This window comes from Epinephelus fuscoguttatus, linkage group LG8 (assembly GCF_011397635.1).
Source record: "Epinephelus fuscoguttatus linkage group LG8, E.fuscoguttatus.final_Chr_v1".
NCBI classification, from domain to species: domain Eukaryota; kingdom Metazoa; phylum Chordata; class Actinopteri; order Perciformes; family Serranidae; genus Epinephelus; species Epinephelus fuscoguttatus.
Window position 1 is genome coordinate 7,462,239 of NC_064759.1, and position 26,789 is coordinate 7,489,027.

The 26,789-nt window shown below is 41.5% G+C and overlaps 2 protein-coding genes across 3 annotated transcripts in view; one reads left to right on the forward strand and one right to left on the reverse strand.

The window, feature by feature from the left end:
• Positions 1–807: 807 nt before the first annotated feature.
• On the reverse strand, positions 808–24,231 carry mios (missing oocyte, meiosis regulator, homolog (Drosophila)). Its single transcript, XM_049582554.1, has 12 exons — positions 24,098–24,231; positions 20,550–21,416; positions 19,772–20,265; positions 17,699–17,793; positions 17,303–17,557; positions 13,213–13,382; positions 12,507–12,572; positions 12,220–12,378; positions 8,567–8,719; positions 5,436–5,640; positions 5,038–5,167; positions 808–3,261 (listed from the first exon to the last, which is right to left on the reverse strand). Exons 2-12 carry the CDS (start codon positions 21,366–21,368, stop codon positions 3,171–3,173), a joined length of 2,637 nt encoding a protein of 878 aa, XP_049438511.1. The 5' UTR covers positions 21,369–21,416; positions 24,098–24,231; the 3' UTR covers positions 808–3,170.
• Positions 24,232–24,656: 425 nt separating this feature from the next.
• col28a1b (collagen, type XXVIII, alpha 1b) overlaps positions 24,657–26,789 on the forward strand; it is a 28,658-nt gene continuing 26,525 nt past the window's right edge. For both annotated transcript variants that reach the window (XM_049583470.1, XM_049583471.1), the window contains exons 1-2: positions 24,657–25,157; positions 25,675–25,817. In XM_049583470.1, the coding sequence (XP_049439427.1) occupies positions 25,676–25,817 (142 nt within the window). In that variant the 5' untranslated portion in view covers positions 24,657–25,157; position 25,675. The remainder of the gene's footprint in view (positions 25,158–25,674; positions 25,818–26,789) is intronic.

A 26,789-nucleotide genomic window follows, 5' to 3' on the forward strand; every position in this document is an offset into this window, starting at 1 on the left:
CCACTTGGCAACCATTTTTAACTTTTGTGGCAAATATGGAAGCTGAAAAATTGTAACAAAACATGCTATACACCCCTACTTATGTCATACAAGTTAATATGTCGTCAATTTTTACATATATTTTTTTTAAATTTAGCTATTTTTCTGTCTTGTCTATTAGATTTCATTGACTGGTCTGGCTTTCTCTGCTTGTTCCTGGGTTGATGGGTAGGATGGGTTGTCTTTTTGTCCTCTTAATTGAATAAAAAATAAAAATATATCTTGTTTAAAAAAAACTCTCCCTAATTATGTGGATTTTTTTTTTTTTTTTTTTAAATTTACAAGTTTCATCATTTAATGTGGGTCCCTGGGACACTTTTCCACCCTGTTCGTTAATTAAAATAATGAATTTAATAAAAAAGACTACAATTCCATCATTTGCACAAAGACTCTTTTTTAAGAGGGAACTCAAAGGAGTATCAATATTTCATGATGTTAATCTCTCTGTCAAACTCCTAAAGTTCAATCCTGTTATGCTAAATTGTAAATGAAGTTAGTGTGATCAAAAACTGTCAAAGCATATTTGATATATTTATAAAAGAGCTAATGCTAATTTAGCTAAAAAAAATTCCACCCTGTTAGGTCCACCCATGGGGATTATTTGAGTGCCTGAGCTTGGCCAATGTGATTTCCTCACAATTTAACATGTCACTGTTCTTATATGATGCAAAAAACATGAAGAAAACTTTTTATTCTCCAAAAGTTATGAGGCCAAAATGTTGCTGCATAACAGGAACGACCCAAAAACCAAAGTATTGCTTGGGAAATTTACCTATATACTGTATACAGTGTAGATTACAGTATATAAATAGATGGCTGAATAAATATTACAGTTGAGGATGTCCATTTGTGGCAGTCCTGGAGCTTTCAATCGTCATTACACAATCTTCCTCAGCACATGGAAATGTAGATGCTACTACCAATGGACTACAGTGACTTACATTCTCCGTACAGTTTTTACTCTGGCATAGTCTATACGATTTACAGTAACAGTTTGGCCTGTACAAAAAAATGCACTGTAAGCTACTGCGTCTATCTTTTTTTCATGCTTACTTGCCTGTACTTATCATAGTTGTACGTTAGCATTTGCTTATGTACATTTAGCCTTGTTTGAGCTCGATGTACATATATATATATGTATATAAATATGTTCCTGTACATTCGTTCCAGGCTCTATTTGTGTGCTTAAACAATCTTGGCCAACAAAGATAATTCCAATAGTGGTGAGACTGTTGCTTAACGGCTGCTTTCCAAGGTCAAGAGTGAATTTCCGTCTCAACTTAAAAAGGGGGGAAATTGACAACGGAACAAACTCCATCTGCTGAGGGAGACTGTGATGTGAGTGAAAGCACCAGAACACATATTAAATGGACCTTGTGGTGAGACTGTTGTGTCAACTATTGTTTGTGAGGCCAAGAACAACTTTAAATCTAGTAAGAAGATTGTATTACTCACTGAGGTCCAAAATCTATCGTTTTTCTCTGGTGTTCATCTCTGCCTGCTCTGACGGTCTGTGTTTCTGTGGGAGTTCCCATGGGAGAATAATGTGTGACTCAATGCTTTCAAGCAAAGATAAAGAATGCACATGATAGCAAACCCACGCCATCTGTGTCTATGAAACATGATAATGTAAAAATAAACCATGTAAACTTATGGAAAACACCCCCATTCAGCAGCCCTCCAATTTGTCAGTCGGAATTTATTTAAAAGGCAAACACAAGAAACACTGAAAGGATGAAATTCCAGCCACCCTGTTTTTCGGGACGCTACACGGCTCGCCAATTTGTCAGCTCCACTCCAAAACAGTTCACAAAAGGGCATGCAGACCTATAAAACCTCCCACACCGGGACGAGATCCTGGTGAAAGCGGCATACAGTAGCTCCTGTGCCCCCCTCCTCCTCACCTCCTCCTCCCTACTCCATGACTAAGTGATTTAGCCAGCTCTGGTGCAGGCCGCCTCTCACTTACAATGCCTCCCTAGGTTAGTGACAGAGCGGGGAGGGTGGCAGAGAAAGAGAGAAAACCCATTTACAATGCGGCTTACACACAGCCGTCCCACCACAGACGGCGCCCATCCTTGGATTGATGTGTGGTATGCATAGTTTTTTGGGTGCAATTTGGGCACCACAGAGAGGGAGAAAGAAAGAGAGGGCAAGTCTGTGTATGTCGCAGGGTGTAGGAGGGGGGGCGCAGGGCTCAGGCTGTCTGTTCTCTCGCCCTCTCTTTGAGTCAATAGTGTTCCGGCAGCTGAGGTTCTTTATGAGGGGAACAATCTGGAGGGTCTTGTCAGAGTGCCGAGCAGCTGCTGTTTTCTGGCGAGCTTCTTTCATGGACCACAGGCCTGGAGTGGGCTGGTGAATACAGACGCACCCTCCCACCCTTCCTCCTCATCACCCGTCACCCCCTACCTTCTCCAATTCCTCATCCTCTCCCCCGAAGCCACCCCATCGCACTAGAAGCCCTCCCGCACAATGCCAGATGAAGAGTGGCACAGAGGAACATGAAGAGAGCAAGGGAGTGTTGTTATTGTGCGCGCCACTCCGCTCCCGTCACCCGGGGTACCGTCCTTCACCCCGAGCAATGCTTTCATGAGGTATGTGAAGATCCTTTCGTAAGACAAACACAGACGTTAAATAGCGTATTAAAACACAAGCCACAAAATAGAGCTCCGACATTTTGGCACCTGCGATCACATCTTTGCAACCTGATGTGAGTGGACATATGATTCTTTTTTTTTTTTTTTTAATAGATCACAATATCAGCCTGATTCAGGTTAGATTGGAAGAGGCCGATTACAGCAGAGCCTCTTATATTTCTCCTGAGTGGGATTTACATTAGCAGAGCAGTGAGTTTGCATTCGCTCCCTTTCTATCATCGATTCAGTTAGTCAAATCAGTAACACACACACACACTGCCTCCCTTCTTCATATACGGCTCTGTTACAACTTTACATTCACTAGACTATAACTTAACAGTACGTCTTTCTATCCGAGCAGCCACCTCAGAGCAGGACACTGCTGGCACCCTTCATCCCTTGCCCAGGTGTCGGTGTGGTGGGTGCAGCAGTGAACCTGCACTGGTTGGCTGTGGGCTGGTGTTTGGCTTCACTTTTCCAACAAGCGTCTCCTGTTTAGCTGCTGTCTGAAGGCACCAGGTTCCCTGTGGTGTCCAGCTGCATGCATTTACACGTGCAGGCAGACACTGGGCACTCTGTGTGGTCTCTGTAACACACACATGAAGGTCAATTAACAAAACAATGTGTAGACGAGGAGAAAAAAAGTGTAAAGTGTAGATAATGCAGAAGTTTGTACATCATGGCCACATGAACACAGACAGGCACAGCAGGTCAGTGAACCTTCCCTTCATTGAATTTTCAATTTTGAAACAAAAATCATAAAAAAATCAAATAAAATTCATTTTATTGCCGATTTATTACTGAATTTCAGTATTTTCAGTTATACACTTTATTCTACACTTTTGCTTTAGTCACATGAAAATAAAATAAAGCAAAGAGGGTTTTTCCACAGGCACATTATTTCTACTTGACATTACTTTTATCAGTATTAGATCAGCTACTGTTTAGGGGAATCAAGAGGGTGAGCTTTGCTCTCAAAGGCCTTGTTCAGACTGCCAACCCAAATCCGTTTTTTGGCATTCCCAAATTTGTTTCAAGACTGATTTTGGAAAGTCTGGACCACAAAAACCACATGAAATCTGATCAAATACAAACCACATTTTCTACATTTCTGGCCACTCAAATAGGATTTTGTGCCACAACGATGATGTCAATTCCAGAGAGATGGAGTGCTGAGCAGAATGCATGCTACTGCTAGCAGATTGCTATGGAAGATAACATGGAGAACAACAGGTTGGGGACAGACGGCAAAATAAATTGAGATAAATAACTGCGATTGCTATTTCTCATGCCTTCACATCAGGGGGCGCGGTCACCAGCATAGCTACATAGTTTACTGATGTCTACGTCATTACCACAGCAACACATGCAGATAGGTTGGTGATGTCTGGACACACAAATCTGATGTGACCCTTGCAAATAACAGTGCTGACAGTCTGTCTTAGGGGCCGTGTCCATCAAACCATTTTTTTCTTAGGCTATTATATTTTTTTAAGGCTTTGCAATAAGAGCGCTGTGTATTCATGCTGTAATAATAACAATAATAACAATAATATATTCTATTTAAAAGGCGCCTTTCAAAACACCCAAGGTTACCTTAGTAAAAGTATAATATATACATACAGACCAAGAGACACAAATTGGGCACACACATGCTATAACAATAATAATACGTGGCGCTTCCATTGCAAAGCCTTAAAAAAAAATACACTGGCCTCAGCAAAATGCTCTGGTGAACACTGCCCCTTAAAGATCTGATGTCAGAAACTAATCTGATTTGCCTGTAGTCTGAACATAGCCAAAGAGGATATCATGATGGCCTCCTGACCAACAGCTTTGGTCCGTGTTTACTTCCTGTCAGCTCCTGCGTTAATAAACATTCCAACAGGAAATACAAAGGGACCAATTTAGATTGTTTATGTTGTGAAGTTTGAAACGGTCTATACTGGAAAACACAGTCATCCTCCTGTAGCAGGATCCCAACATGAACATGAACAACATGAACGTTACACCTTTACATTTACACTGACATTAAGAGACAGGTAATTAAGAGCAGTTTTAACTTTATATAAATCAGTAGAATCACTTTGCCTTCCACAATAACCACAGAGTAGGAAGCATTTTGGGCACCACACGTGTCTCCTTTGGATTTAAAACAGGACTGGTAACATCAGGAATTACTGTTGCGGTGTGTATCAGCAGATATTGGATATTTGCGTTTGATTGGTTATGTAAAAATTCTTTTTTCTTTTTGTTCATATTTGAAAACCCCATGAACAGGAGGTGCACAGATCACAGCAGCACGGTCACATATGTCTTAAAACAGCCCCCACACATGTGCAGCATCCAGTGAGAATCCCACCTGAACCAGCTGAGCATGTGGCCAGCGTGGCCGCCGTGTCGACAGTTGTGACACCAGGTGAACCAGTTGTTGAACTGAGCCAGTTTGTTCTCCCTTGTCAAGTCCACCTTCTCATCTGACTTCCCCGTTCCTGCCAGAGAAGATTTATCAACAAGTCAATATTAGCAATCTATAAAATTTGACTATGTACATCAACATTGGTGTGAGTGACATCACAGCAATAAGGAAACTGGATTGGCTGCTGAGCGTCCAGGTGCATCTACCTCTGAATGCTGATCAAAGTCCACACAGTCAATCTGCTGCAAATGCTCAGTTAGGTATAATAAACACTTAAGCTGCTCCAAGATGCCTGCCTGTTGCTGATCACCTGTCTCCACACTCCTCACAGCCCACTTTACCTGGGCAGTTAGAAACAGGTGTGCCCATGTTCATGAGGCAGAGGGCACAACGTGGCAGAGGTTTCCTGCAGCCGGGGCAACTGGTGACTTTAGACTTGGTGGGTGAGCCGCTGACACCGTACTGGCTGAATCCGCGGCCCTGGTGAGGCATCGCCGAGCAGCTGTAGGAGATAGACTTCCCACAGAAGTTGCAACTCACAAACACCTGTCACACAGGAACAAACACAAAGGTCGGTTGATAAGGACCAGCGAACATGAAGCTAAAAACCAACAAGCACATGCTCGCCAGCTGTTTGATTTTCACTTTGAGGGAAGAGAGATAAGCATTAGATAATACTGCAATAATCCCAATATGCGTAACTGTGGATACTGGAATGTCAGTGGTGCAGTTAGGACGTGCCGAGGTTTGCTCGCAGCACTCACACTACTCATACTCACACATAAAAAACATTTTTAGCACAAGGCTTTATCAAAGGGCCTCTGCAACATGTGTACTATCTGGAACAGAAAGCAACAAAGATTTCTAACTTGAGCACAGGTTTTATGACAAGAATTGGAGAGCAGAGCTATGGGTGTTACAAGCTTGGCACCGACTACCTGTGTTGCAATAATCAGTACAAGCCTCCTATTTTGTTATGAGGGAGGTTATATCGAAGACAGTAAACAAACAAGACAGGCTGCTTTGAGTCTGTCAGCGCCCTATCACAGTAGAGTCATATGTCAAGATACTGTTTACTGCTTTAACCTTACTGATACTCTACAATGACCGATATGATCAAATGCAAGTATTTATGGCTGCAGCTTACGATGATTTCATTAATAATTAATCTACTTATCATTAAGTTAGATTAATTGTTTACTCTGAGAAATGACAGGATGTAGTGGATCATGCTCAGGGCAATTTTTGAGAGCCAAAGGAGACATCTTAAAGGCCAGGCCCCTCTTTTTATTTTAAAGGTTTTTAATCACAGTGTATATGTTCCCAGTAGTTTTATGTATTCAAATCCAAACATTAAAAGTTAGTTCAGATCCAAAAGTCACACAACGACACAAACAGACCAACCAATTGAGGCAGCAGTATACCTGCAACTCCCATATTTTGCAAGGTAAAAATCACTGTGTTGTCAGAGTGGCCTGGTGGCTTCGAAGAGAGGGATATAATGGCTTCAGTTCCATGTCAGAAAGAGCCGTCTGACAACGAGGTAAAGTGGTAAGAATAATACGCTGAATATGGATAAGCATCTCATACAACCCTACTTCCAAAACACCAAACTAACCCTTTCAGTTCATTATAATTATTATAATTTGCGTGCTCTGACTTACATCACTGCTTAGTGCTAACGACTGAGTGGGCGTTTCCATTTGAAAAACCTGTAATTGAAGAGTCATCATGTATTGCTGCAGCCACATTCCGTTCAGAGCCTACAAGACACAACCCAACAAACTACGCCCACCACAGGTACAAAGCAAACCTTCCAACATAGCTAGCTAAATGCTAACTTGGCATTTCCATTTCAGGGCTTCTGTTTCCGGACCAAGGTGCAAAGGGGGATGATGGTGGACTGGCACGTTGGTATGGTGGGCAGGTCACACAGCTGCTCCAGCCACAGATATACCATACTGAGTATTGCAAATCTGTCCTCTTTGGTCTCCCTCTCAATTGTCTTCATTTACTGCACTTGGTCCAGAGTTCAGCCGCCTGTATCATTACCAGAACCCCCTCCATAGATTATATCTGTTCTCCAGCAGCTTCACTGGCTTCCTGTTAAAGGGATAGTGCACCCAAAAATTAAAATTCAGCCATTATCTACTCACCCATATGCCGATGGAGGCTTAAGTGAAGTTTTAGAGTCCTCACAACACTTGTGGAGATCCGAGGGGAGAGGAGGTAGCAACACAACTCTACCTAATGGAGTGCTACAGGCTACAATGAGGCTAAAAACAGAGTTCAAATGACGTTTTTCCAAACAACTTTTTATGTCAGGGCTTCAGGACACTTGGATCACTACGGACGAGCAGTATGGAGATATTTTGTGGTTTCAATTATGTGTTTTTGGACGTTTGAATCTGGGGCGCCATAAGCCTCCATTAGGTGGAGTTTTGTTGCTACCCCCTCTCCCCCTGGATCTCCGCAACTGTTGTGAGGACTCTAAAACTTCACCTGAGCCTCCCTCGGCATATGGGTGAGTAGATAATGGCTGAATTTTCATTTTTAGGTGCACTATCCCTTTAAATATCGCATCGATTTCAAGATTCTGCTTCTGATCTTCATAATCAAGCCCGTTCATACCTGTCTGAACTCCTTCATACCTACACACCCTCCTGTACTCTTAGATCCTTGTCTGCAATCCAGCTCCCATCACCATCTGCCCACTTGACTACCATGGCTTCTAGAGCCTTCAGCCGTTCTGCTCCCGCCTCTGGAACTCTCTCCCCCACCACATTCGCAATATTGACTCCCTTTCCTCCTTCAACACACACCTTTGAACGCACACTTTTTCATGCTGGCATATTCGGTCTGATTTAGGCAAACACTTGGGGATAGAGCCTTCAGTGTGGCAGCCCCAACCCTCTGGAACTCTCTCCCCATGGAGATTCGCCAGGCACCAACACTGGACATTTTTAAATCTGCACTGAAAAGACACCTGTTCACCCTGGCTTTTGGTTGCTAGATTGTTATTTTTGTTGTTGTAAAGCGTCCTTGGGTCTCTTGAAAGGCGCTATATAAGTCTAAGTTATTATTATTATCATCATTATTATTATTATTAATGGTGCCACACATATTGGGACCTGCACTGATGATGATTTTGTACCTAATATTTATAATTATGATTTTTGTCTGGTCATTTTATGAACTTTTATTGTATATAACAGTATTATTGCTGCTTATTTTTTAACTGTGTCTTGTAAGGTGTCTTTGAGTTTTCTGAAAGGCGCCTATAAATGAGCGCAGATGGACCTGCCTTTGAGAAATTCCTAATTTAAAAATCTGCAAAATCTCACATTTGAGAAGCCAACAAACATTTGTCATTTTCCATTGATGAATGGCTCAAAAACTATTGTAATTTGTTGTGAGTCGATTTTATTTCAGCACTGCAGTTACTATAAAATCACCCCCTGGTGTTTGTTACCTGGGCCAGTGGTTTGGAGCTGGGGTCCAGCTTGCCTCTGTGGATGTCAAACTCAGCCCGTTTGTGCCAGAATCTCCACGCGTCCAACAGGTTGCGGTAGTTTTCAATCCAGCACTGGACTCGAGGGTCTTTCAGCACCTCACCTGGGGAACCCTGTTAAGAGATTGGGAGTATTCTCTTAACCTTACTTCACATTATCACTTCAGTTTATGCATAGCTTGGAGAAGGAGGTCACAAAACAAACAGTCAAATGTGTAATTGCATAATACAGCTTCTAGAAGTTTCACCCTTCCTGCCTCTTCCTGCACCCATCCCTCTGATGGAATGTGTACATGTTTGTGTGTATGTATGTGAGCTATATGCACTGACTGCATAGGTGGTGGATGCCTTGTACACTGCAGTACTCCACACAGGAGCAGGTTAGAACAGGAATAAAATAAATCAAAACAAAAGCGAGCTGTTCTACAGCATGTTAAATACGTTACAGACCTGTTCCACTTGAATTTCTTTAGTTTTCTTTATAGAAACAAGTGCATGAGCGCAAACAATTCCAATGAGGCTTGTTTCATGTTGTTATTGGAGGTGGCAACTGTGTTAATAATAACAGCTGTGACCTTTTAAAAATGAAGAGGCAAGTTTTAGCATGTGCCTCGATTTCTCCAAGGGTGCGAACAAACCGACAGTTCCTTCTTTCTTTGTTGCAGTTTTATATTTAGTTCATTTAGGTTACTGATTAAACCTGTTATTTCGGGGTCACTTACTGTAGCTCGTTGGGGCTGCTCTGCACTTTCAACCATAGGAGCCCAGTCTGCAGTTTGCATGGCACAACACAATTTCAGATGGCATTGTTTTCGCCTCTTGCAGTGAACCACATTAAATGGTCTAGGCGTTGGCAGTTACATTCAACTATGGGCCAGTTTTTTCTATCACTATTCAAAGGGGAGCCAGAGTACACTTTTTTATTAATATAAAAATAAAAATGATTTATTTGATAGTTTAAATATTGCATCCGAGGCCAGGAAACTGAATCTAATTTGAAAAAAAAGTTGTGTTGCACAAAGAGACCGGTTTAAACAAAGAGCATCCAATTTCTGCACCCAGGGGTCTCTTAATAAAAACAGTAACAAAAGATGATGTATGACGTCGTCGCGAAGTAGCGCAAGATCAGGGGAGTTGTTCTCTTCATTGTTAAACAACCACTACTGCTAATAAAAATCTATTTGAGTGACTCAGGAGGAAATCTTGTTCACAGAGGTGGAAATGTATGTAAGTTTTATTCATGTTATGTCATTTTATTCTAAGGAAATAGCCGCAAGTTAAAATTAGCTATTGTTAGTCAATTTACCATGAAATGAGTCAACTACCCATACAGCTACTGCAGCTAATGTTTTGTGGCAAAATAAAAATGGCGTAGCCCAATATGGTAACACCTGGCTTACAAAACCGACTTTATGAGCATGTTGAACGTTGTAACATTATGTTACTGCATGCTTTAGCTTGGAGGCTGGCATGAGTCACTTGTCATAGTACCACATCGTAGTAAGCTGGATCAGTATTGAAATATATCAATAAATTAGGGACCTCCTCCTCTGCCATTCCCCCACCCGCTGACTTTGCTCTACTGACTCCAACCTCCTGACCTCAATCACTAGAACCAAGCACCGAACCTTGGTGGACCGAGCCTTCGCCGCTGCTGCCCCAACCCTTTGGAACTCCCTCCCACTCAACAAGTCAAGTCTGTTCAAACTGGCATTTCCCTAGTTTCCACCAGTCATTTTTCATTTTTTAAATCTGATGTATCATTATTATTATTATTATCATTATTATTATTATTATTGTCATTATTATCATTATTATAATATTGGGACGTCATTGGAATCAGAATGGGTCAACATGCTTTTTCTTTTTCTTTTTTGCACAATAAATATATATTACATACACTCTAGTCTCTATATACAGACTCTACATTCAGTGAATGTAGAGTCTGTAGGCAAACCCCGGAGATCTTACCTCCGGAAGAAGAGCGGAAGAGCCCTGGTTTCCGGTTGTAGGCTGTTTGTAGTCTGCTTGATATTGACCAATCACGTTTGAGCCGGCTGCAGTTGTTGCCAGGTTAAACGCTCTGTGCGCTGAACTAACGAGGCGGAACATAATTGGCGTCACTGCAAACTCTGAATCCATCGCAATGGTTCAGCATATTTACTTATATATAAACGGAAGTTGGAAACGGAAATTCGCCTCCTCCGCCCAAATCAAACCGGAATGCCACAAAATCGGGGGCCTGCCCCCAGAGGCTGTATCGCCGTCTGCTGGAAGTCAGACGCCGAATACAGCCGATGAGTTCTGAGAATGTATACACTCATGATCACTAAATTTGGGTGGGGGAAAAAAATGGATCAGCTTATTAGATACTGCATCCCTACAATAAATTAGATCTCTGCTGGATTACTGTGTTGCAAAATGGCATGCAATTAATGAGATAAATATTCTGTGGCAGAAAAGAAATGCAGAATGTCTGCTACTGCGTTAAATTCTTTGATACTGTATGACTGCCAGTGTTGATCATCTGGTGTTTTCTGTGTTTCCCCAAAAGTTAGAGCAACTACAGAGGGTAAAGGGAATATGACACCATGACAGGTGACTAAATGAAATGCACCAAAACCTTGAACATTGCTGAAAACATTCGGGATAATCTAAGTACATAACTCGTGTTTAATGTGGAAATGTTTCATATTATACCTTTAATTGATGACAATAAACAGAGGCCTGCTTCAGTTATGGTCAAAGGAAAGTATTGTTGTTGTTACTGGTGCCAATGATGTTATAGCACATCATTGCTGTTCAACTACCACCTATTCATGGTCGTGTCTGTTTTGGTAAAATAGGCAAAAGCTGTGGAATCAAAACTGTGTTTTTATACAACCCTTTTTAAAATCAGGTAGCCTCACTGAGATCTCTTTTGTAAGAGAAAGAGAGACCTGAGTAAAAGAAGAAAAAAAACCTGCGCCAGACAAAACAACAGGACAAATACCTAACCAGACAAACTACAGCACAGACATCACTGAATAGACTTAGTTAAAATTCAACCAGAGGGATGATACATTCAAGTTTTAAATCCTCTGTAATTCATTCTGTTTCTAGGTGTAACATAGTGGAAGGTGTCCCAAGTCCCAGTATTTACCCGAGGGGAGTAACTAGAGTCAAACAGGCCTGAGATCTGGTCTGGTGAGCAGTGGTTTTAAAATTGAGAAGAGAGGTGATAAACTGAGGCGGCTTTTGCAGGAGACCTTTATAAATTTAAAAAATTGAATTTAAGTGTCTTCTTGTTGTTGTGGGGTCCTTGTTTCACTGATATTAAGTGAATTATCTTATTTATCTGACTATAGACGGTCCATTAGACTTCACCATGCTCTAAAAGACTGAAATAACTCAGCACAGAATGAGACACACAAGCCTCTCTTCACATGAGGGCATTCATCACTACTGGATGATACCATAAACATTTACATGTGCCGTGTATTAATTTTACCTGCAGTAGATTTAGGACAATAAAACATGCAAAAGCTTTGATGCAAACGACATCATACTGTGTGGGAATGTGTGCCCAGCTCAAAAGAAGACAGACTTTGCATTATTTGTCTGTGTTTGTGTACCTTCAGCATGCAGAAGCTGGCAGTCTGGACATCTCCAGTGCGGTCCACGTAGCTCTCCATAAGGTCTACGCCATCTTTAGTCAAACCCGTCAGCAGGATGCCCTCCAGGTTGCCTACGTCCTTCATCTCATTGGTTAGTTTGTCGATGTATCGAGGCAGCTGCAGCCAAACACCCCCGAGACATTCAAGTTTATCGAATCAGAAATCATTACAAAATGGTGTTACAGGATGTGACATTATGCATAACTACTGTATGGGTTTGAAAGATGGGCTTGGTATTGTGTTACCTGTGCGTCGCTGAGAAACATACAGGCAAAGGCTACTCGGTCCCGCACAGCAACACTGCTCTCATACTGAAATACAGACAAAGAATTTCATCTTCTCCTGTCATTTTAAATACACATTATGGATCATAATTTGGGGAGAAAAGACTTCATTTTGCAATGAGCTGCTTACATTCAATACATAATATATGTGATTCTATATTGGCACAGAAAACTCTAGCTTGTAATGTTAAAATCTCTGATCTGTGTCACAGTTCTGCAGGAAATTCTTTCACACCTAATCAACTCTAAAAGCCAAGCTCGTCAGAGTGACTGACTCAGCGTGGAGTCGTCACTCGTGGCCAGGAAAAGGTCTGAGGAGATAAATATATGTGACAGCAGCTGGCGGCCAAAATCTGATGCAACGGAGGGAGGAAAAAGCAAAGACATGCACTCTGTCTTGGCTGCGAGTTCATTTTCTGTGAGGTGTTTTATGACTTGAAACACATCTCTTCCTGTGCACCTGAGGATTTTTCCAATAAAGACCACGGGAGTTTTAACTACCTATTCATCACCGTGTTAAGACTATGTAAAGGTTTTCATGAAATGGAAACAAAACAGCTACTGTTCAGTGAGAGAAGAGCGCCAATTTAAACATGTTTCTTTTCACTTACTTTTCCTGCGTTTGCAATGGAGCTATGAAATTCCATGATAGTAAGAGATTCAATACCAGCACGCCATCGTAGGCTCCAGGCTCACTGGTGAGAAAGGCAAACATGACGCAAAGGTAGGGGTTCTTCAGCTGCAGCCTCAGAGAGCTGCACATCTCCCTCCACAGGGACGACTTTTCGTCGGTGTAGCCCGACAGAGCCATGGCAACCACGTTCAGGTTCAGGTCACCTTTGAAAAAGAAGAAAGTTTATTCACTGTGTGCAAAGTATTTACTAATGTTTTGATGGAGCTTCTGAGACAATCATTCAAAGTTAGACAGCTTTGTGTTGCAGTGAAAAGTAAGCTCCAAGAAACAGATTACTTTTAAGTAGAAAGAGACAACTTTAATGCCCCCTAGCGTTTCCAAGTGGTATTACTGTTAGCACCACTGTCTTTGGAAATTGATGCATATGTGAGGGCAGGTTCAGTGACAAGTGGGTGCCATCCACTGACAAGCTACCATGGCAACAATGTAGGTAGGTAATGTGACTCAATTCAATTTAATTCATGTGAATTCAGGAGAACTTTATTTATCCCAAAGGAAATTCTTGTGCCAGAGAATGCTTCAGTTTTCAATGCTTTAATGTTCACAACCAGTAACGACCAGAACAACTAGTGGGTTGTTACAGGTTGTGAATGTTAAACTGGTAACAATGGTAACCATGACCTAACCCCAGATAGACAGAATATAAGTGTAGTGGAGATGCAAATCAATCCGCGGGTGGGTGGGCCAATAAAAATTAACATTGTAATTAATTTCGGGTGGACCGCACACTCCGTAAAGCAGGGCACAAGAGGACTTGACTTACTTCAAAGAGTTTTATTATTGGAACAGAGCAAACAATATTAGGCTAGAGTAATTTTTACATTAGAAATGTGACAACCAATCTTTTAATTGTTTAGGTCAAGAAAATGCGCCTATCTGAAAAGCGAATGAGCACGAACGGCTGGACATAATTTAAATGTAAATACAATAACTTAATGTCTGGCGCGGGTTGGGTGCCGTTGCAGGTCTCTAAATTTTAGAAGATAATTAAGTTGGGTGGGTAGATGACTGATGAGTGCATGAGGATTCGGATGCGCTCAAACGCCATCCGCGCATCTCTAACGTGTAGCCATAGCTGTCACTATTTCAGTGTGTTCACAGTTGATGAAAGTTGCTTGTAACGTTCAGCTAAAAAAGTCCTGTTCCGTGTTGGATTATATAAAAAGCACCGCTAAATAGGCAGATATTAAGATAAGAGAGATAAGATAAGATACACTAAATGCAGATGCTGTCATTATTCTATGGTCATTACATTGTGCAATCAACATTTACTAACAAATATAAGTTAAAGTAAAAAATTGTCTATTCCCACCTTTAAAAGTCCTTTGTTTTATGGTTAGCACACAATTAAAGCCAACTCATCACTCTTTGGTCATGCTGCGACCTTCATCATGGAGTAGCATTCATAACAAAACTAAATAAAAACATAAAAAGCACCAAATTAGTTTTCAGACATACAGACAGCCTGTTGGCACTGATGGTCGTGTGCTGTTCAACATAAAGAGTTTAAAGGCCAAAGTGAATATTCAACCACACTTTATCACTGATTCAACATCAATAAATTAACGTTTGTAGTTTAATTTTGGGAAAAAAAACTCCCTGAGAGTTCAAAGAAAAGATCAATACCATTCTCATGTCTGTATGTTAAGTAAGAAGCTGCAGCCAGCAGCCAGTTAGCTTAGCTTAGCATAAAGTCTGGGAAAAAAGGGGGGAAACAGCAAGTATGGTTCTGTCCAAAGGTCAAACAAAAATCCCTTACCAGCACATCTAGAGCTCTCTCATTACCATGTTAGAACAAAATGTGTTTTACACATCTGCTTTTTGAACAGCTTAAAAAACAAAACAAAATATAACATGGTAATGAGCGACCTTTAGAGGTGCTGGTAGGTGGATTTTTTACATTTGGGAAGAGCCAGGCTTGGCTCATTGTGGCTGTAATTTCTTATTTCATGGATGGATATGAGAGTGATTTTGATCTTTTCATCTACAATATTTATCTAAATATTTATTCCCAAAATGTCAAAAGACTCTTTTAACATAAAAAAAATCACTTACAGTTAAATTTAATTGTAAATTTTAACAAAAATAAACTAAATAACTTTCAATGGTTTTCTCTGCAAAAGTAAGGAATGCGGTTTTCAGCTGGCCAGCAGATTATTACCTCACTACATATTTAAAGAAAACAAACAGGCTGGGAACAAGTCTAAATGATGACAAAAAATATGTGCTTGTGTAAGCATGCTGCAGATGAGAATCAGTACATTAATTCAGAGCTGCTGTTTGAGAAAAAAAAACCCCTGTAACTGTTGAAACGTTTCTGCCGACACGCCTTATCTAATCAATCACCCCATCGGTCATGTTCAGGAAACACTCATTAGAACACACAGCAGAAAAACGTTTGACCTACATTGGTGGAATTTTTCTCAGCCAAGACGTGTGTAAACAACAGCCTTCCCTCCTCGTTTTCATTAAACCTCAGTGTGAAAAGCTCTGCAGCTGATACAGGACGAGTGTTGTGTGAAAAACAAGGTTCTCCTGCTGTTACATTTCTGAAATTCCTTTGGACCTTAACTGCATTTGTTAAAAAGCTGTGAGGGAAAAGGGCATGTAGCACACTTAGACATAAACTGTTTATCAGGAGAGAACAATGATATATTTAACACATTTCTGAGCAGTTTTTATCTGTTGCGTTTCTTGGTCTTACATGAAAGTGAATTAAATATTTTTTGGTTTTGTACAGTTGGTCAGAAAGAAATAAGACATTTGATGATGTCATTTTATGCTCTATCATATTGTCATACGTATTTTTCACTATTTCCCCATGTTTTGTATATATCACTTGCTGAAGGACAGAAAGTCATTAAAGCTGGGGTAGGAAGTTTTATTATAAAGTCATTGGGCAAAAATCCCATTTGAAAATTTAAGCATATTGTAATTCAGAGAAAACTAGATGTCTGTACCTCCTCTTGGCTCTGTTTTAAGGCTTTAGAAAACCTAGCCTTGTACAGGAGACTGTGGCCAATCACAGGTTATTTGAGAGAGAAGGTAAGCATGCACGTCCCTTCGGTGAAAGCCTGATTTAATGGCCAAAAATCCTGCAGAGAAAGTTGCTATTCCAGCATTGGAAACAACTGCCTACCCTGCAGTGCGACCCCAAGAAATAAAGACAGACTTATCAAAAAGAGTCTAAAAGAGAGTCTGACAATAACCAAAATAAAACATGTGTCGATATCAGCGAAGCATTTCATAGAAAATATTGCGAATAGTTTAGCCTTCTGCTAACTGGAGCCAAGGGCCCATAGCTGCGGCCCGAAGTTCACATTTATGTACCTAATGTTAGCTAGAGCCTCAAATCACAGTGTGTCCTCCGCCTCACTTCCGTCGCTACAAACCACCTCACTGCGCAGAGATCAAGCGGCCGCTACAGAGACAAATCCCCAGCCAGTGGCTGCAGCAACTTGAATCCAGCCAGCGCAAACCCCAGCCCTGAGTCCCCACCAGATCAGCAAACTTTCTGTTGCTGCCTTAACACAGGTTAGACCATGTGCTGCCACAGGACACCAGCCCGCTGTGACACCAGGCGCTGGGGGCACTGCACTGACCAAATTCGAGCTCCAACGGCCGCCAGTTAAAGGTCCGTGACTCCAAAGTTGCTGCCCGCTCTCCTCACAGCTAAGCAGTCAACAGCAGGGTGGGTGGCTGGGTAGCTAATTCTACTCTTTTTTGTGGTCTAATAAACAGAGAGAGACCGTGGGGCTGACGCATGCCCTGCAGGCAACTTTACAATGAAATATGTTTAAATAAATTAATGTATGGGAACACTGGGTTAGTGTATGAAGTGTGTGCATATGCTCTCCACTGTCTTGTGGGAGGGGTTTAGGACATAGAGGTGAGAGCTGCAGAAAGCCAGCTTTAATACAAATTTATGTTAGTCTAAAATGACTACATTTTAGTGTGTTTGGTCCGAAACATTCTTCCTTCTACTCAACACTTGGCTTCAAAGACACACCTGCTTCCTATCCCCCTATTCCCCCATCACCCTCCACAGCACTGCAGCACTCACCCTTCTCAGCCGTCGCTCCCTTGTTGAGGATCTGGATGGCCCGGCGGATGTCCAGGTTGAACAGAGCCACGGCAGCCGCCCGCTCCCACTCACGCTCCTGCTCCAGTGATCGCAGGAATATCTCCACGTCGATGTCGGGACCGCGGCTGATCCAGCCGCAGAGCCGCAGGGCGAGGCAGCGCTCCTCGCTGTGGTACCGCGGGACATCAGTCTGACGGTCTGAACCGCTCCAACACCTGCGGCTCTCCGTTGTGCCTGAGGAAACCAGGAGGACATACACAGAACATTCAATCATTTTAACAATTGATAATGTTTACAAAAACTATTAACCAAGGTCTGACTCTTCCTCACGCAGAGCATTTTATCATATGTAATTGTCAAGTAGTTCAGACTCACCTGAGCTTGTCTTTACAATATTCTTGATACCAGAGTAGACCACCGACTGTTTGTTCCCCTGCAGTTTCAGCTCCATATCTTCTGCACACTGCTTCATATGTGATAGTTACATAGGAAATGTAACTGATACTGCAGTTGTAACAACATAGTAACAGCAGGAAACAGAACAGAGAGAGGCGCCCAAGAACCACAATTATCACAGAACATAAGTACTTAAACTAAAATTGCACCATAGCAGTTAAACTGCTGCTGAATCTGAGAAATTCATCAGACATTTTAACTATTTACAGTCTACATAACGCAGGCCAACCACTGCTCCACCGCTCCACCCGGCTTAGTCTTGGCAAGGCGCTGGAAATATCATTGAGTCCAAACTGGTTTCACATGTCACAATTAAGTCAATTTTCACATCCTTTATCCTCTCAGTTACTCCAGGGCATTGGACACATAGAACTGCCAAGAAGGGGGAGGTATGGCGAGAGAGCTTTTTTGGAGTAACACCTCTGATGGACTTCAGCCTACAGGCCTAAATGAGGATTTTAATATGAGTGTTATGTTGTAATCCAAAGTGTTTTTATCCTTCATTTCTTACAGATTTGGGGTTCAAGATTCACAGTTGGTTCATGGGCTTTTATTCTACTTTTGTTTTTAAATGTTTTTTTTGGATTTTCTAACATATGGCCTCCATTTGTACTGCACTCATTATTAAACACTACAACTCCCAAGAGGTGGAGCCTCTACCACCTGTGCACAGGTGTGTTACATACAGCCATTGATTAGAATGAAGTCTAACTGTGGTTTTCAGCCTTCTAAATTAAATCACATGGCTGTTTTAGATCTTTATAAAACAAAATTTACAACAAATCCCCATGTCCTTGGCAGAGAAAACAAGAATGTTTTCACCACCACCGATTGTCATCAGGGTTGTCTCATTTTTATACAATTTGTGCACCATCAGCATAATTTGAAACATGGTTTACTCACAGCAAAATATTAGAAGGTGACTTTTATGATGATCTTTTGATTTGCCTGTATTAATAAATCTCTATAGACATTATTCTTTTTAAAATTCGTATATACATTATTTTTGTTTTTACCTTTAACACAGTCATAGATCCAATTTCTCCGCATTTTTATTGGTTATATTATCTGTGGTTATATCTTATGTACATATTTCTTATGTAGGAGCCTAAATGCAGTTTATTGATGTTTGGCTACCTATCTACCGATTAGTATGCAATCATTTAAAGTTCATATGTAAAATAACAATAATTAACATGGTTCATTTATCTAGACAGGATACTCTCAGTATTTATAGGTTGATGTTGTTAAAGTTCATCTTTATAGTATTGCTGTAAGTTAATTGTTTTATTCCTTGCACTTAAAATATATGTTGATAATTTAATGATTTAAAAATGCACAGCATCTAATGTTTAATTACATTTGTGACATTTGGTGAAAGGGAACTGTGACTGTGGCTGCCTCACTGTGCTCTTTTCACTGCCTTTTTTATACTGTCGCCTCGCCAGTGGGCGGAGTTTTTGGATGTGATACTCCGTGGGCTGTCAGAACATGCTAACTTTATTAGCACAGGCCTATGGCATTCTACATTGTATAAATTAGCCTAGCGATGAGCGGAGATTTCCTCTGCTTATATTAAGCCAGGATAAATCCAGAAGTATTAATCACACACAAGACAAGACTTAAAATGCTATTTTTGTGGAGGCTTTATTATCTACACAATTTATTGTTTCTTATCTGTGAAATTAAAGTAAATAAAAGCTTTGTTTCCACTGAGGGAAATGGTTTCAGCTTACAAAAATAAATATGAGGTCTGCATTGCTGCGACATGTAGTTACATTTCTGGGGAGGTGCACGTCAGGCTACAGCGCAGGCTCAACGCAGAAGTATGAATTCCGCCTAAGAGCACAGACTGTAAAAATAAGAGGTGTCAGGTTTCAGGAGCAAGTTAAACAGTGAGTAGTTTCATAATGACCGTTATACCAACATAAATATGAAAACTTTGTCACGTCCCCCCTGAGCGGATATGTCCACCACTTCATTGTATAAAGGATATAAAACAGATCACACCACAAAGACTTCAGCTGGGGATCGTTCCCTCCAGCCAGCAGGTGGTTCCTCCACACCTGGACGGTATCGTGGCCGTACCTGGACTGAGCCCTTTGCCTCATCTTAGTGGCGATGTCTTTCTCAATCATGCTCTCCACTCCTTCAGCCCCGTCCTCCACGCAGTCGTACAGGTGTCTGCCACACGCCCACATGAGCGAGGTGGTGGAGCTCCAGGCCAGCGAGATGCGTTCGAACACAGTGAAGTCAGTCATGACCCGGTTAGCTGCCGATACAACCACCATGCGGTTCTGGGAGGACGGATGCCAGGCAAAGCTGCCGATTTGGCTTTCACAGGGCTGCACGCTGCGCTCAATGATGGTGGGCTCTGTCTCGTCACCGATGGGTGTGGGAGTGTGTTGCATGTCGTAGAGGCGGATGATGTTGCTGTCACGTGTCAGTGTGGCCAGCAGGCCATTACGGGTTGGACACCAAGCCACCTGAAATAAGAAAGGAAAGCATCGCATTATTAGCTGCCAACTTTCTGCCTATAAATGTACTTTTACTTAATCATAGTCAGTATATTACTTACAGTGGCTATCAGTAGGTAGCAGTACATTGCTTGGCTTTTGTGGGAGTATCCCTGCCTGCTCTCCTAACTGGGGGCGTGCATCTACTGTATGTTACACTGACTATGGACAACTACCTCATACAACCCCACTTCAAAAGATCCAAAATGTCCCTTTAAACATTTTCCTCTCTTCAAAAACACACTACATCATACCTTAGTGAGTGGCTTCGGCTGCTCAGTGAGCGTGAGCACAGGCTTCTCAAACTTCCTCAGGTCCCAGATGGCCACCTGGCCCTCAAAGAAAGAGGCCACACGGTCATGGAAGTGCGGGTCGACTGTCACCCCCTGGATGGCCTTAGTGTTGACAAACGTTTTCTGGCTTGTGTTCCTCAGGTCAAATATCGCGAGGTTCCGGTGCATGCCAGCCAACAGCAGCTTTGGGTCACGAAGCAGCCAACAGAGGGACAAGCAGGCATCGTTCTGGCCTAACTCATACAATGGTTTTGTCACCACTGTGCTAGAGTCCAAATCCACAGATGACAGACGAATCTTCTCAGAGGCTACACTGGCCTCTGGGGAAAACTTACTGCTAATGTCCCATATGAGGACAGAGAAGTCCGCCCTGTGCTTGTCCAACCCAGCAGCCAGCAAGTTGCTGTCCACCGGGTTCCAGGCTAAAGTATTGCATTGACGGGCGTGCTTGGGCACAAACTCTTTCCCCACCAGCTCTTTACATGTGGAGTTGTGGCTCTGACCAAGGCTGGTGAGCACCACTCTGCCGTTAGCTTGTCCCACAGCGAGTAAACACTCAGGCTCATGCTTTGGGTACCAGGCCACACATTTCATGTAAGGAGTATCAGAGTTAATGGCGAGTAAAGTAGCAGCAGTTTCTTCAGAGAGCGGGAGAGTGCCAGGCTTGGTTTCTGAGCTGCCCACAGGTCCAATGCGGTAAAGTCCCAGCTCAGAGTCACAGATGACATAGCGGTCCGGGTGGTGGGGAGACCACAGAATGTCTGGCTTGGAGCCACTCATGGTTCAGAAGCAGCTAGAAGGATCTCAAGGGAATCTGCCTTTTGAGACCTGGAGATCAGACAGATTGACACAGAAATTATCCAGTGGTCAAATGTAACTAAGTACATGTCGTCAAGAACTGTACTCAGGTATAGATTCGAGGTACTCTTACTTTACTTGAGTAGTTCTGTGTTGTACAAATTTATACTTCTACTCCTCTACATCTCAGGGGGAAATATTGTACTTTTTACTGCACTTCATTTGTCTGACAGCTTTATTTACTTTTAGATACCCTTCCTGACCGGTAAAAACCAAATGTGTTGATGTTGAATGTTTGTGATAAACTGATGGATTCTGTATGTGTTAAGGAAATTCTCCTTCTTCTTAAGTTAAGAAAACATTTTTAAAACCCTCTTGGATCAGCTGAAAATGTATCATCAATAGGGAGGCACCGTAATGGATTTTTTTTTGCCGTTATCCGATATGCCAATGTATGAAAACTCATTTGCAGATAACTGATACAGATATCAATATATGTACTATAGACCCAATTTTAATGATCATCAAGTCTCTTCTGCAGATGCATGCTCTTATCTTGATGGCCTACCAGCAGATTGAGACATGTAATACAATACTTTCCAATGTATGTAATATTCATTTATTGTGCAAAGTAAGAAAAGCATGTTGGCCATTTTAAAGCTGACATTGGCCAATATCAATGACGTGCAGATATTATAAAGAATCCCTTATTTATTGATATATTTCAATATTGATCCAGCTTGCTACAATGTGTTGTTATGACAAGTGGTTCATGCCAGCCTCCAAGCTAAAGCATACAGTAACATTATAATGTTACAACATTCAACACACTCATAAAGACGGTTTTTGAATGACTGTTTTAAAATATGGGTTACAATGCTGGGCTACCCCACATTTAATTTGCCACAAATTGCCTGGATAGTGTGATGTGTGTGGTTGTGCTGCTGCCGTGGTCCTGCCAGATGCCCCCTGCTGCTGCTGCTGTTATCATTAGTCATACTTCTACTGTTATTATACGCATATGATTATGGGCACATATGTATATATAACAATATATACTTTCAACATATTGTACCACAGTAGCCAGAATCATAATTATAATATTATTACTTTCATTAATGTTGTTGTAAGCTACCGTCTGTCCTGCATCTCTCTCTGTCTCCGTCTCTGTCTCTCTTTGTCTCATTGTGTCATACGGATTACTGTTAATTTATCATGTTGATCTGTTCTGTACGACATCTATTGCACATCTGTCCGTCCTGGAAGAGACGGACAGATCCCTCCTCAGTTGCTCTTCCTGAGGTTTCTACCATTTTTTTCCCCTGTTAAAGGGAGCTTTTCCTTATCTGCTGCGAGGGTCCTCAGGACAGAGGGATGTCGTATGTTGTAAAGTCCTGTGAGGCAAATTGTGATTTGTGATATTGGGCTTTATAAATAAAATTGATTGATTGATTGATTGATAGTATTAGCTGCAGTAGCCGTATGGATTGTTGACTCATTTCATGGTAAGTCAGCAAGTTCACATTATGATAGCTAATGTTAACTTAAAGCTACTTCATTCAAATAAAATGACATAACGTAACATTAATTTTAAAACCAATACCATCTGATAACGATGACATGCCTATATTATTGTGTATTCCTAATCATCACAGGGCTGAAAACAGGGCTGTGTTTTTGACACCATGAAAAGCTGACTTCTTAGAGATGCCTGGTTCTCACGGGACAGCCACGCTACAAACATATGATGATCTTAAAGAATATGATACCATACTATAAATAAAACTACCCAACAGAATATACAGGACTTGAAATGAGCACAACCTTTAACATCTACAGTAGTAACGTGCAACATACACATAAATGCAGCAGCAATATTAATCTAAAAACATCATATAGTAAAACACTGATGCACCATTAGTACTTTTACTTTTGGTACTTTAATTAAATGATGCTGACATGTTTACATGCCTTTACTCGAGTAAGGTTTTAAATGCAGGACTTTTCTTTGTAGCTAGACGTTTTCACAATATGATAATACTACTGTTAATCCAAAAACATGATATATAATAATAAAACACTAACAGGTAACACTTTACTGCAAAATCATTGCTTTTGCTTTTTATGCTTTGAGCAAATTCTGCTGGTAATACTTAGATACTTTTACTCCAGTAAGGTTTTGAATGCAGGACGTTTACTTGTAGTAGAGCACTTTCACAGTTTGGTAATAATGGTACTTATACTTCAGTAGAAGGATCTGAATTCTTTTTACAACACTGAAATTAGCAACATACATGAACAATAACGACAAAACACCTCATCTTACTGAAATGTTGGCCAGTCCACAGCAGGAGAAATCCCCTAAACACGTTAAAGTAACGTTAACATGTAAATTAGCTTAACTGTTGATGTAAATCTGAGCGGCACTGGTTTCCAAAGCTAAAAAGTTAGCAACTTGGTGCTAACTAGCTAGCTAGCAAAGTCTTTGTTTAAGATAAGAAAGCCATGCGAAGTAAAAGATGTAGGTAATCTGCTATTTGACAGAGTGTAACAGGAGTTAAAACTAAATCCAGAAGTTTGTTGACATGCTAGCTCGTCTAAGCTAATGCTAACGAGTGAAGGACGAGCTAAAACGTGACCGGTAAGCTCGCGCGGATTTAGCTAGCAGTCGAAAACACTAAATACTTTTCAACGTTAACGGTGTTACTTACAAACACGCAGAGGGTTTAAATGAGCAGGTAAATTACGGCTTGGCATGCACATGTCGAGCAGGGTCAGGGGCACTCCGAGCCCCGCTGAATGTTGTGTGTTACACCAAAACATGTCCGTGTTGTTGGGAGTGTCAGCGACTCAAAGTTCCGGTTATGCGCGGTTACGCGCGCAGTTTACCAGCAGAGGGTGCCGTAACCAAAGTATGGGGGGATACATGGAGAGGAAAGCAACGGACTGAATTCAGATCCCATTGAAATGACCACAGATTTTTGGAATATTTTGCATAAACGATAAAGACTTAGCGGATCATTAGCAGCCTAAACATTTTCCTGGACAGTAATCAGCGCACACGAATCTGTACTTGCACTTTCAAGTGACTTAGGCCACAACTACTACCACTTATACCACACATAAACTTAATAGGGTGTCTGTTCTGTACTTAGGAATCATGCTACATCTGGTTTTCACATCAGTGGGCGACAGTGGAAAGTAAAATAATCTCATTAGGGGCTTTTACGCACAGCATCCAAACAATCTCCATGCGCAACAGCCCAAAACACAAAACAAAAACTGTCTTAACCCCCCCAGTTAAAGTGAAAAGTGACACAGGTTGTCTGTCCATGAGATTAAGACCTGCCTTGATGAAAAACATCACAATTTTCCTTTAATTTTCTTATACAGTGGTGTGTTTGTGCTGCTGCTGGATACTTTACTTTAACAAATAGCTATGTTGGCACCGTTTTAAAGTGAGAAATTGAATTGTAGTCTCTCTATTATTCTAATAGTCCCTTAACATTCCTGCAGGGACTTGTTTTGTCAGTGAACAGCCACAAAGTCGGGCAAACATAAAGTCCTTTCGGTCAGTGGTTCAGGCTCTGAGCGCTGAAATGTTGGAGCGGCCCCAGAGCCCCCGGCTACACACACAGCACACCAGCTCATCTGATGGTCCTCAGTCTGTCTCAGCCCGGTTTGCAGGACTTGATTCCGAGGCGAAATGCCACCCAAAGAGCCACAGCTGATTGGACTACAAGCACTGACTGCAACTAAATGAAATTCTAGGTAAAACATTAAGAATTATTCTTATTTGATGCCCAATTCAATCTTTATTTGTTTACTTGTTGTGTTGTGTTACAGTTTGAGTGACAGCTTTAATGTGTGTACAGTTTGGACAAGTCATTGGATTCATATAAGTCATGGGTTGTATGTAGAGATGCTTATGTAATGTACGTTTACTCAGTTTTATTGCAGATTATTTAAAAGTTGCAACATTTGAATATTTGTTTAGATCAGTGAATATTTGCACAAATGATTCTGGCTTTACATATGTGTATATTTTATCTATGTATGTATGTATCTATGTATGTACACTTTATCAGTATTAGGAATTTGAACACATCAAGCTGTTATCATAACTGTGAGAAACTTCACAGCTCTCTGTTTGGGTGTGGCTAATAGGATGCATGATTGTAATAAATAAACAGGTGAATTTTATAACGCTGGCTGAATATTTTGTGTTGCATTCACTGTAAGTTTACACACTTCATTACTTTGTCTTGTCAACTGTTTTCACTGCAAGGATGGAAGTGTTGCTGAGGGGAAACCTGCGGAGAGGAGTGGGGCTCTGCCTTCTGCTGTTGGCTCTTGTACACGAGGCCACAGGCCAGAGAAGGAAGACAGGGCGCCGGAACAACTACAGGCTGCGTGACGATGGAGAAAATGGTAATTTTATATTGGAGGTATCCACATGTTGGTGGTGAAGGTCTGTCACTGAGAGTCCTGTGGGTGTAACAGACAGGTTACACCCACAGGACAGCTCCAATCACAATGTTCAGCGCTTATAGAATGGTTGGGTGGCATATGTAAGGAAAAATACAGATAACTTAGACTTTAACATCACATACAAGAACTGGCCATGGGTTTAAAATCCCAGTTCAAATCCAAATCTGAAGTCCTTTTGAGCTTTCTATTAGTTGAATCCACAAACCAACAAATCCAGAGCTCAGTGGGACCTTTGCAGAGCGGCTGTGGTTCAGGAGATAGAGCAGGCTGTCCACCGATCACAGATTTGGTGGTTCGATCTCCAGCTGCTTGGGCAGGACACTGACCCAGGCCACCACCTGGCACTGAGTCAACAAAACTACCTGGTTAGGGTTAGTAAAAGATTGTGATAGATAAGTATCGACTCACATGACTAACGACTATTGTGACAAAATAACTCAACGTTGACGTCTAGTTTCAGACGGGACAGAAACACCAATCTCATGGGTGAAAGTCCTGTGTTTGTTGGACCAATCCACCTCCACTCCCACCTCCCTGGATGAGTTTTTTAATCTATCATCTGAAGAAAAAAAAATGTTACGCTTTTAAAAATTTTCCTCCTTTGCCTCTCTCAACTGGAGTTACCTATCTGGCTGTCACCACTCCCTCCCTGTCTTTCATTTGGCACCATAGGTGCATGAAGGGGCGGAGCGGCCCACATCCTCCTCCTCTTCATCATCACCCCCCTGAATATTACTATCTGACCTGTTGAAAGTAGCTATCTGAGTTATGAAATGATTCCGCCCCATTCCTCTGTCTGTGTCCCGCCGCCACATTTTTTTCACTGATTCTTGGTCAAACATCTCTAAAGGCTCTGACAGAAAATCGAACCTGTTCCAAAAATTTCAGTGATGGACGAAAGTTCCAGACTCA

Excerpts from the sequence above, each read along its gene's own strand:
- mios (XM_049582554.1), bottom strand. The coding sequence starts at position 21,368 with ATGAGTGGCTCCAAGCCAGACATTCTGTGGTCTCCCCACCACCCGGAC. Across the intron at positions 17,558-17,698 it reads TATTGTAAAGACAAGCTCAG|GCACAACGGAGAGCCGCAGG; the intron begins GTGAGTCTGAAC and ends TGGTTTCCTCAG. Across the intron at positions 13,383-17,302 it reads GGGAGCGACGGCTGAGAAGG|GTGACCTGAACCTGAACGTG; the intron begins GTGAGTGCTGCA and ends TCTTTTTCAAAG.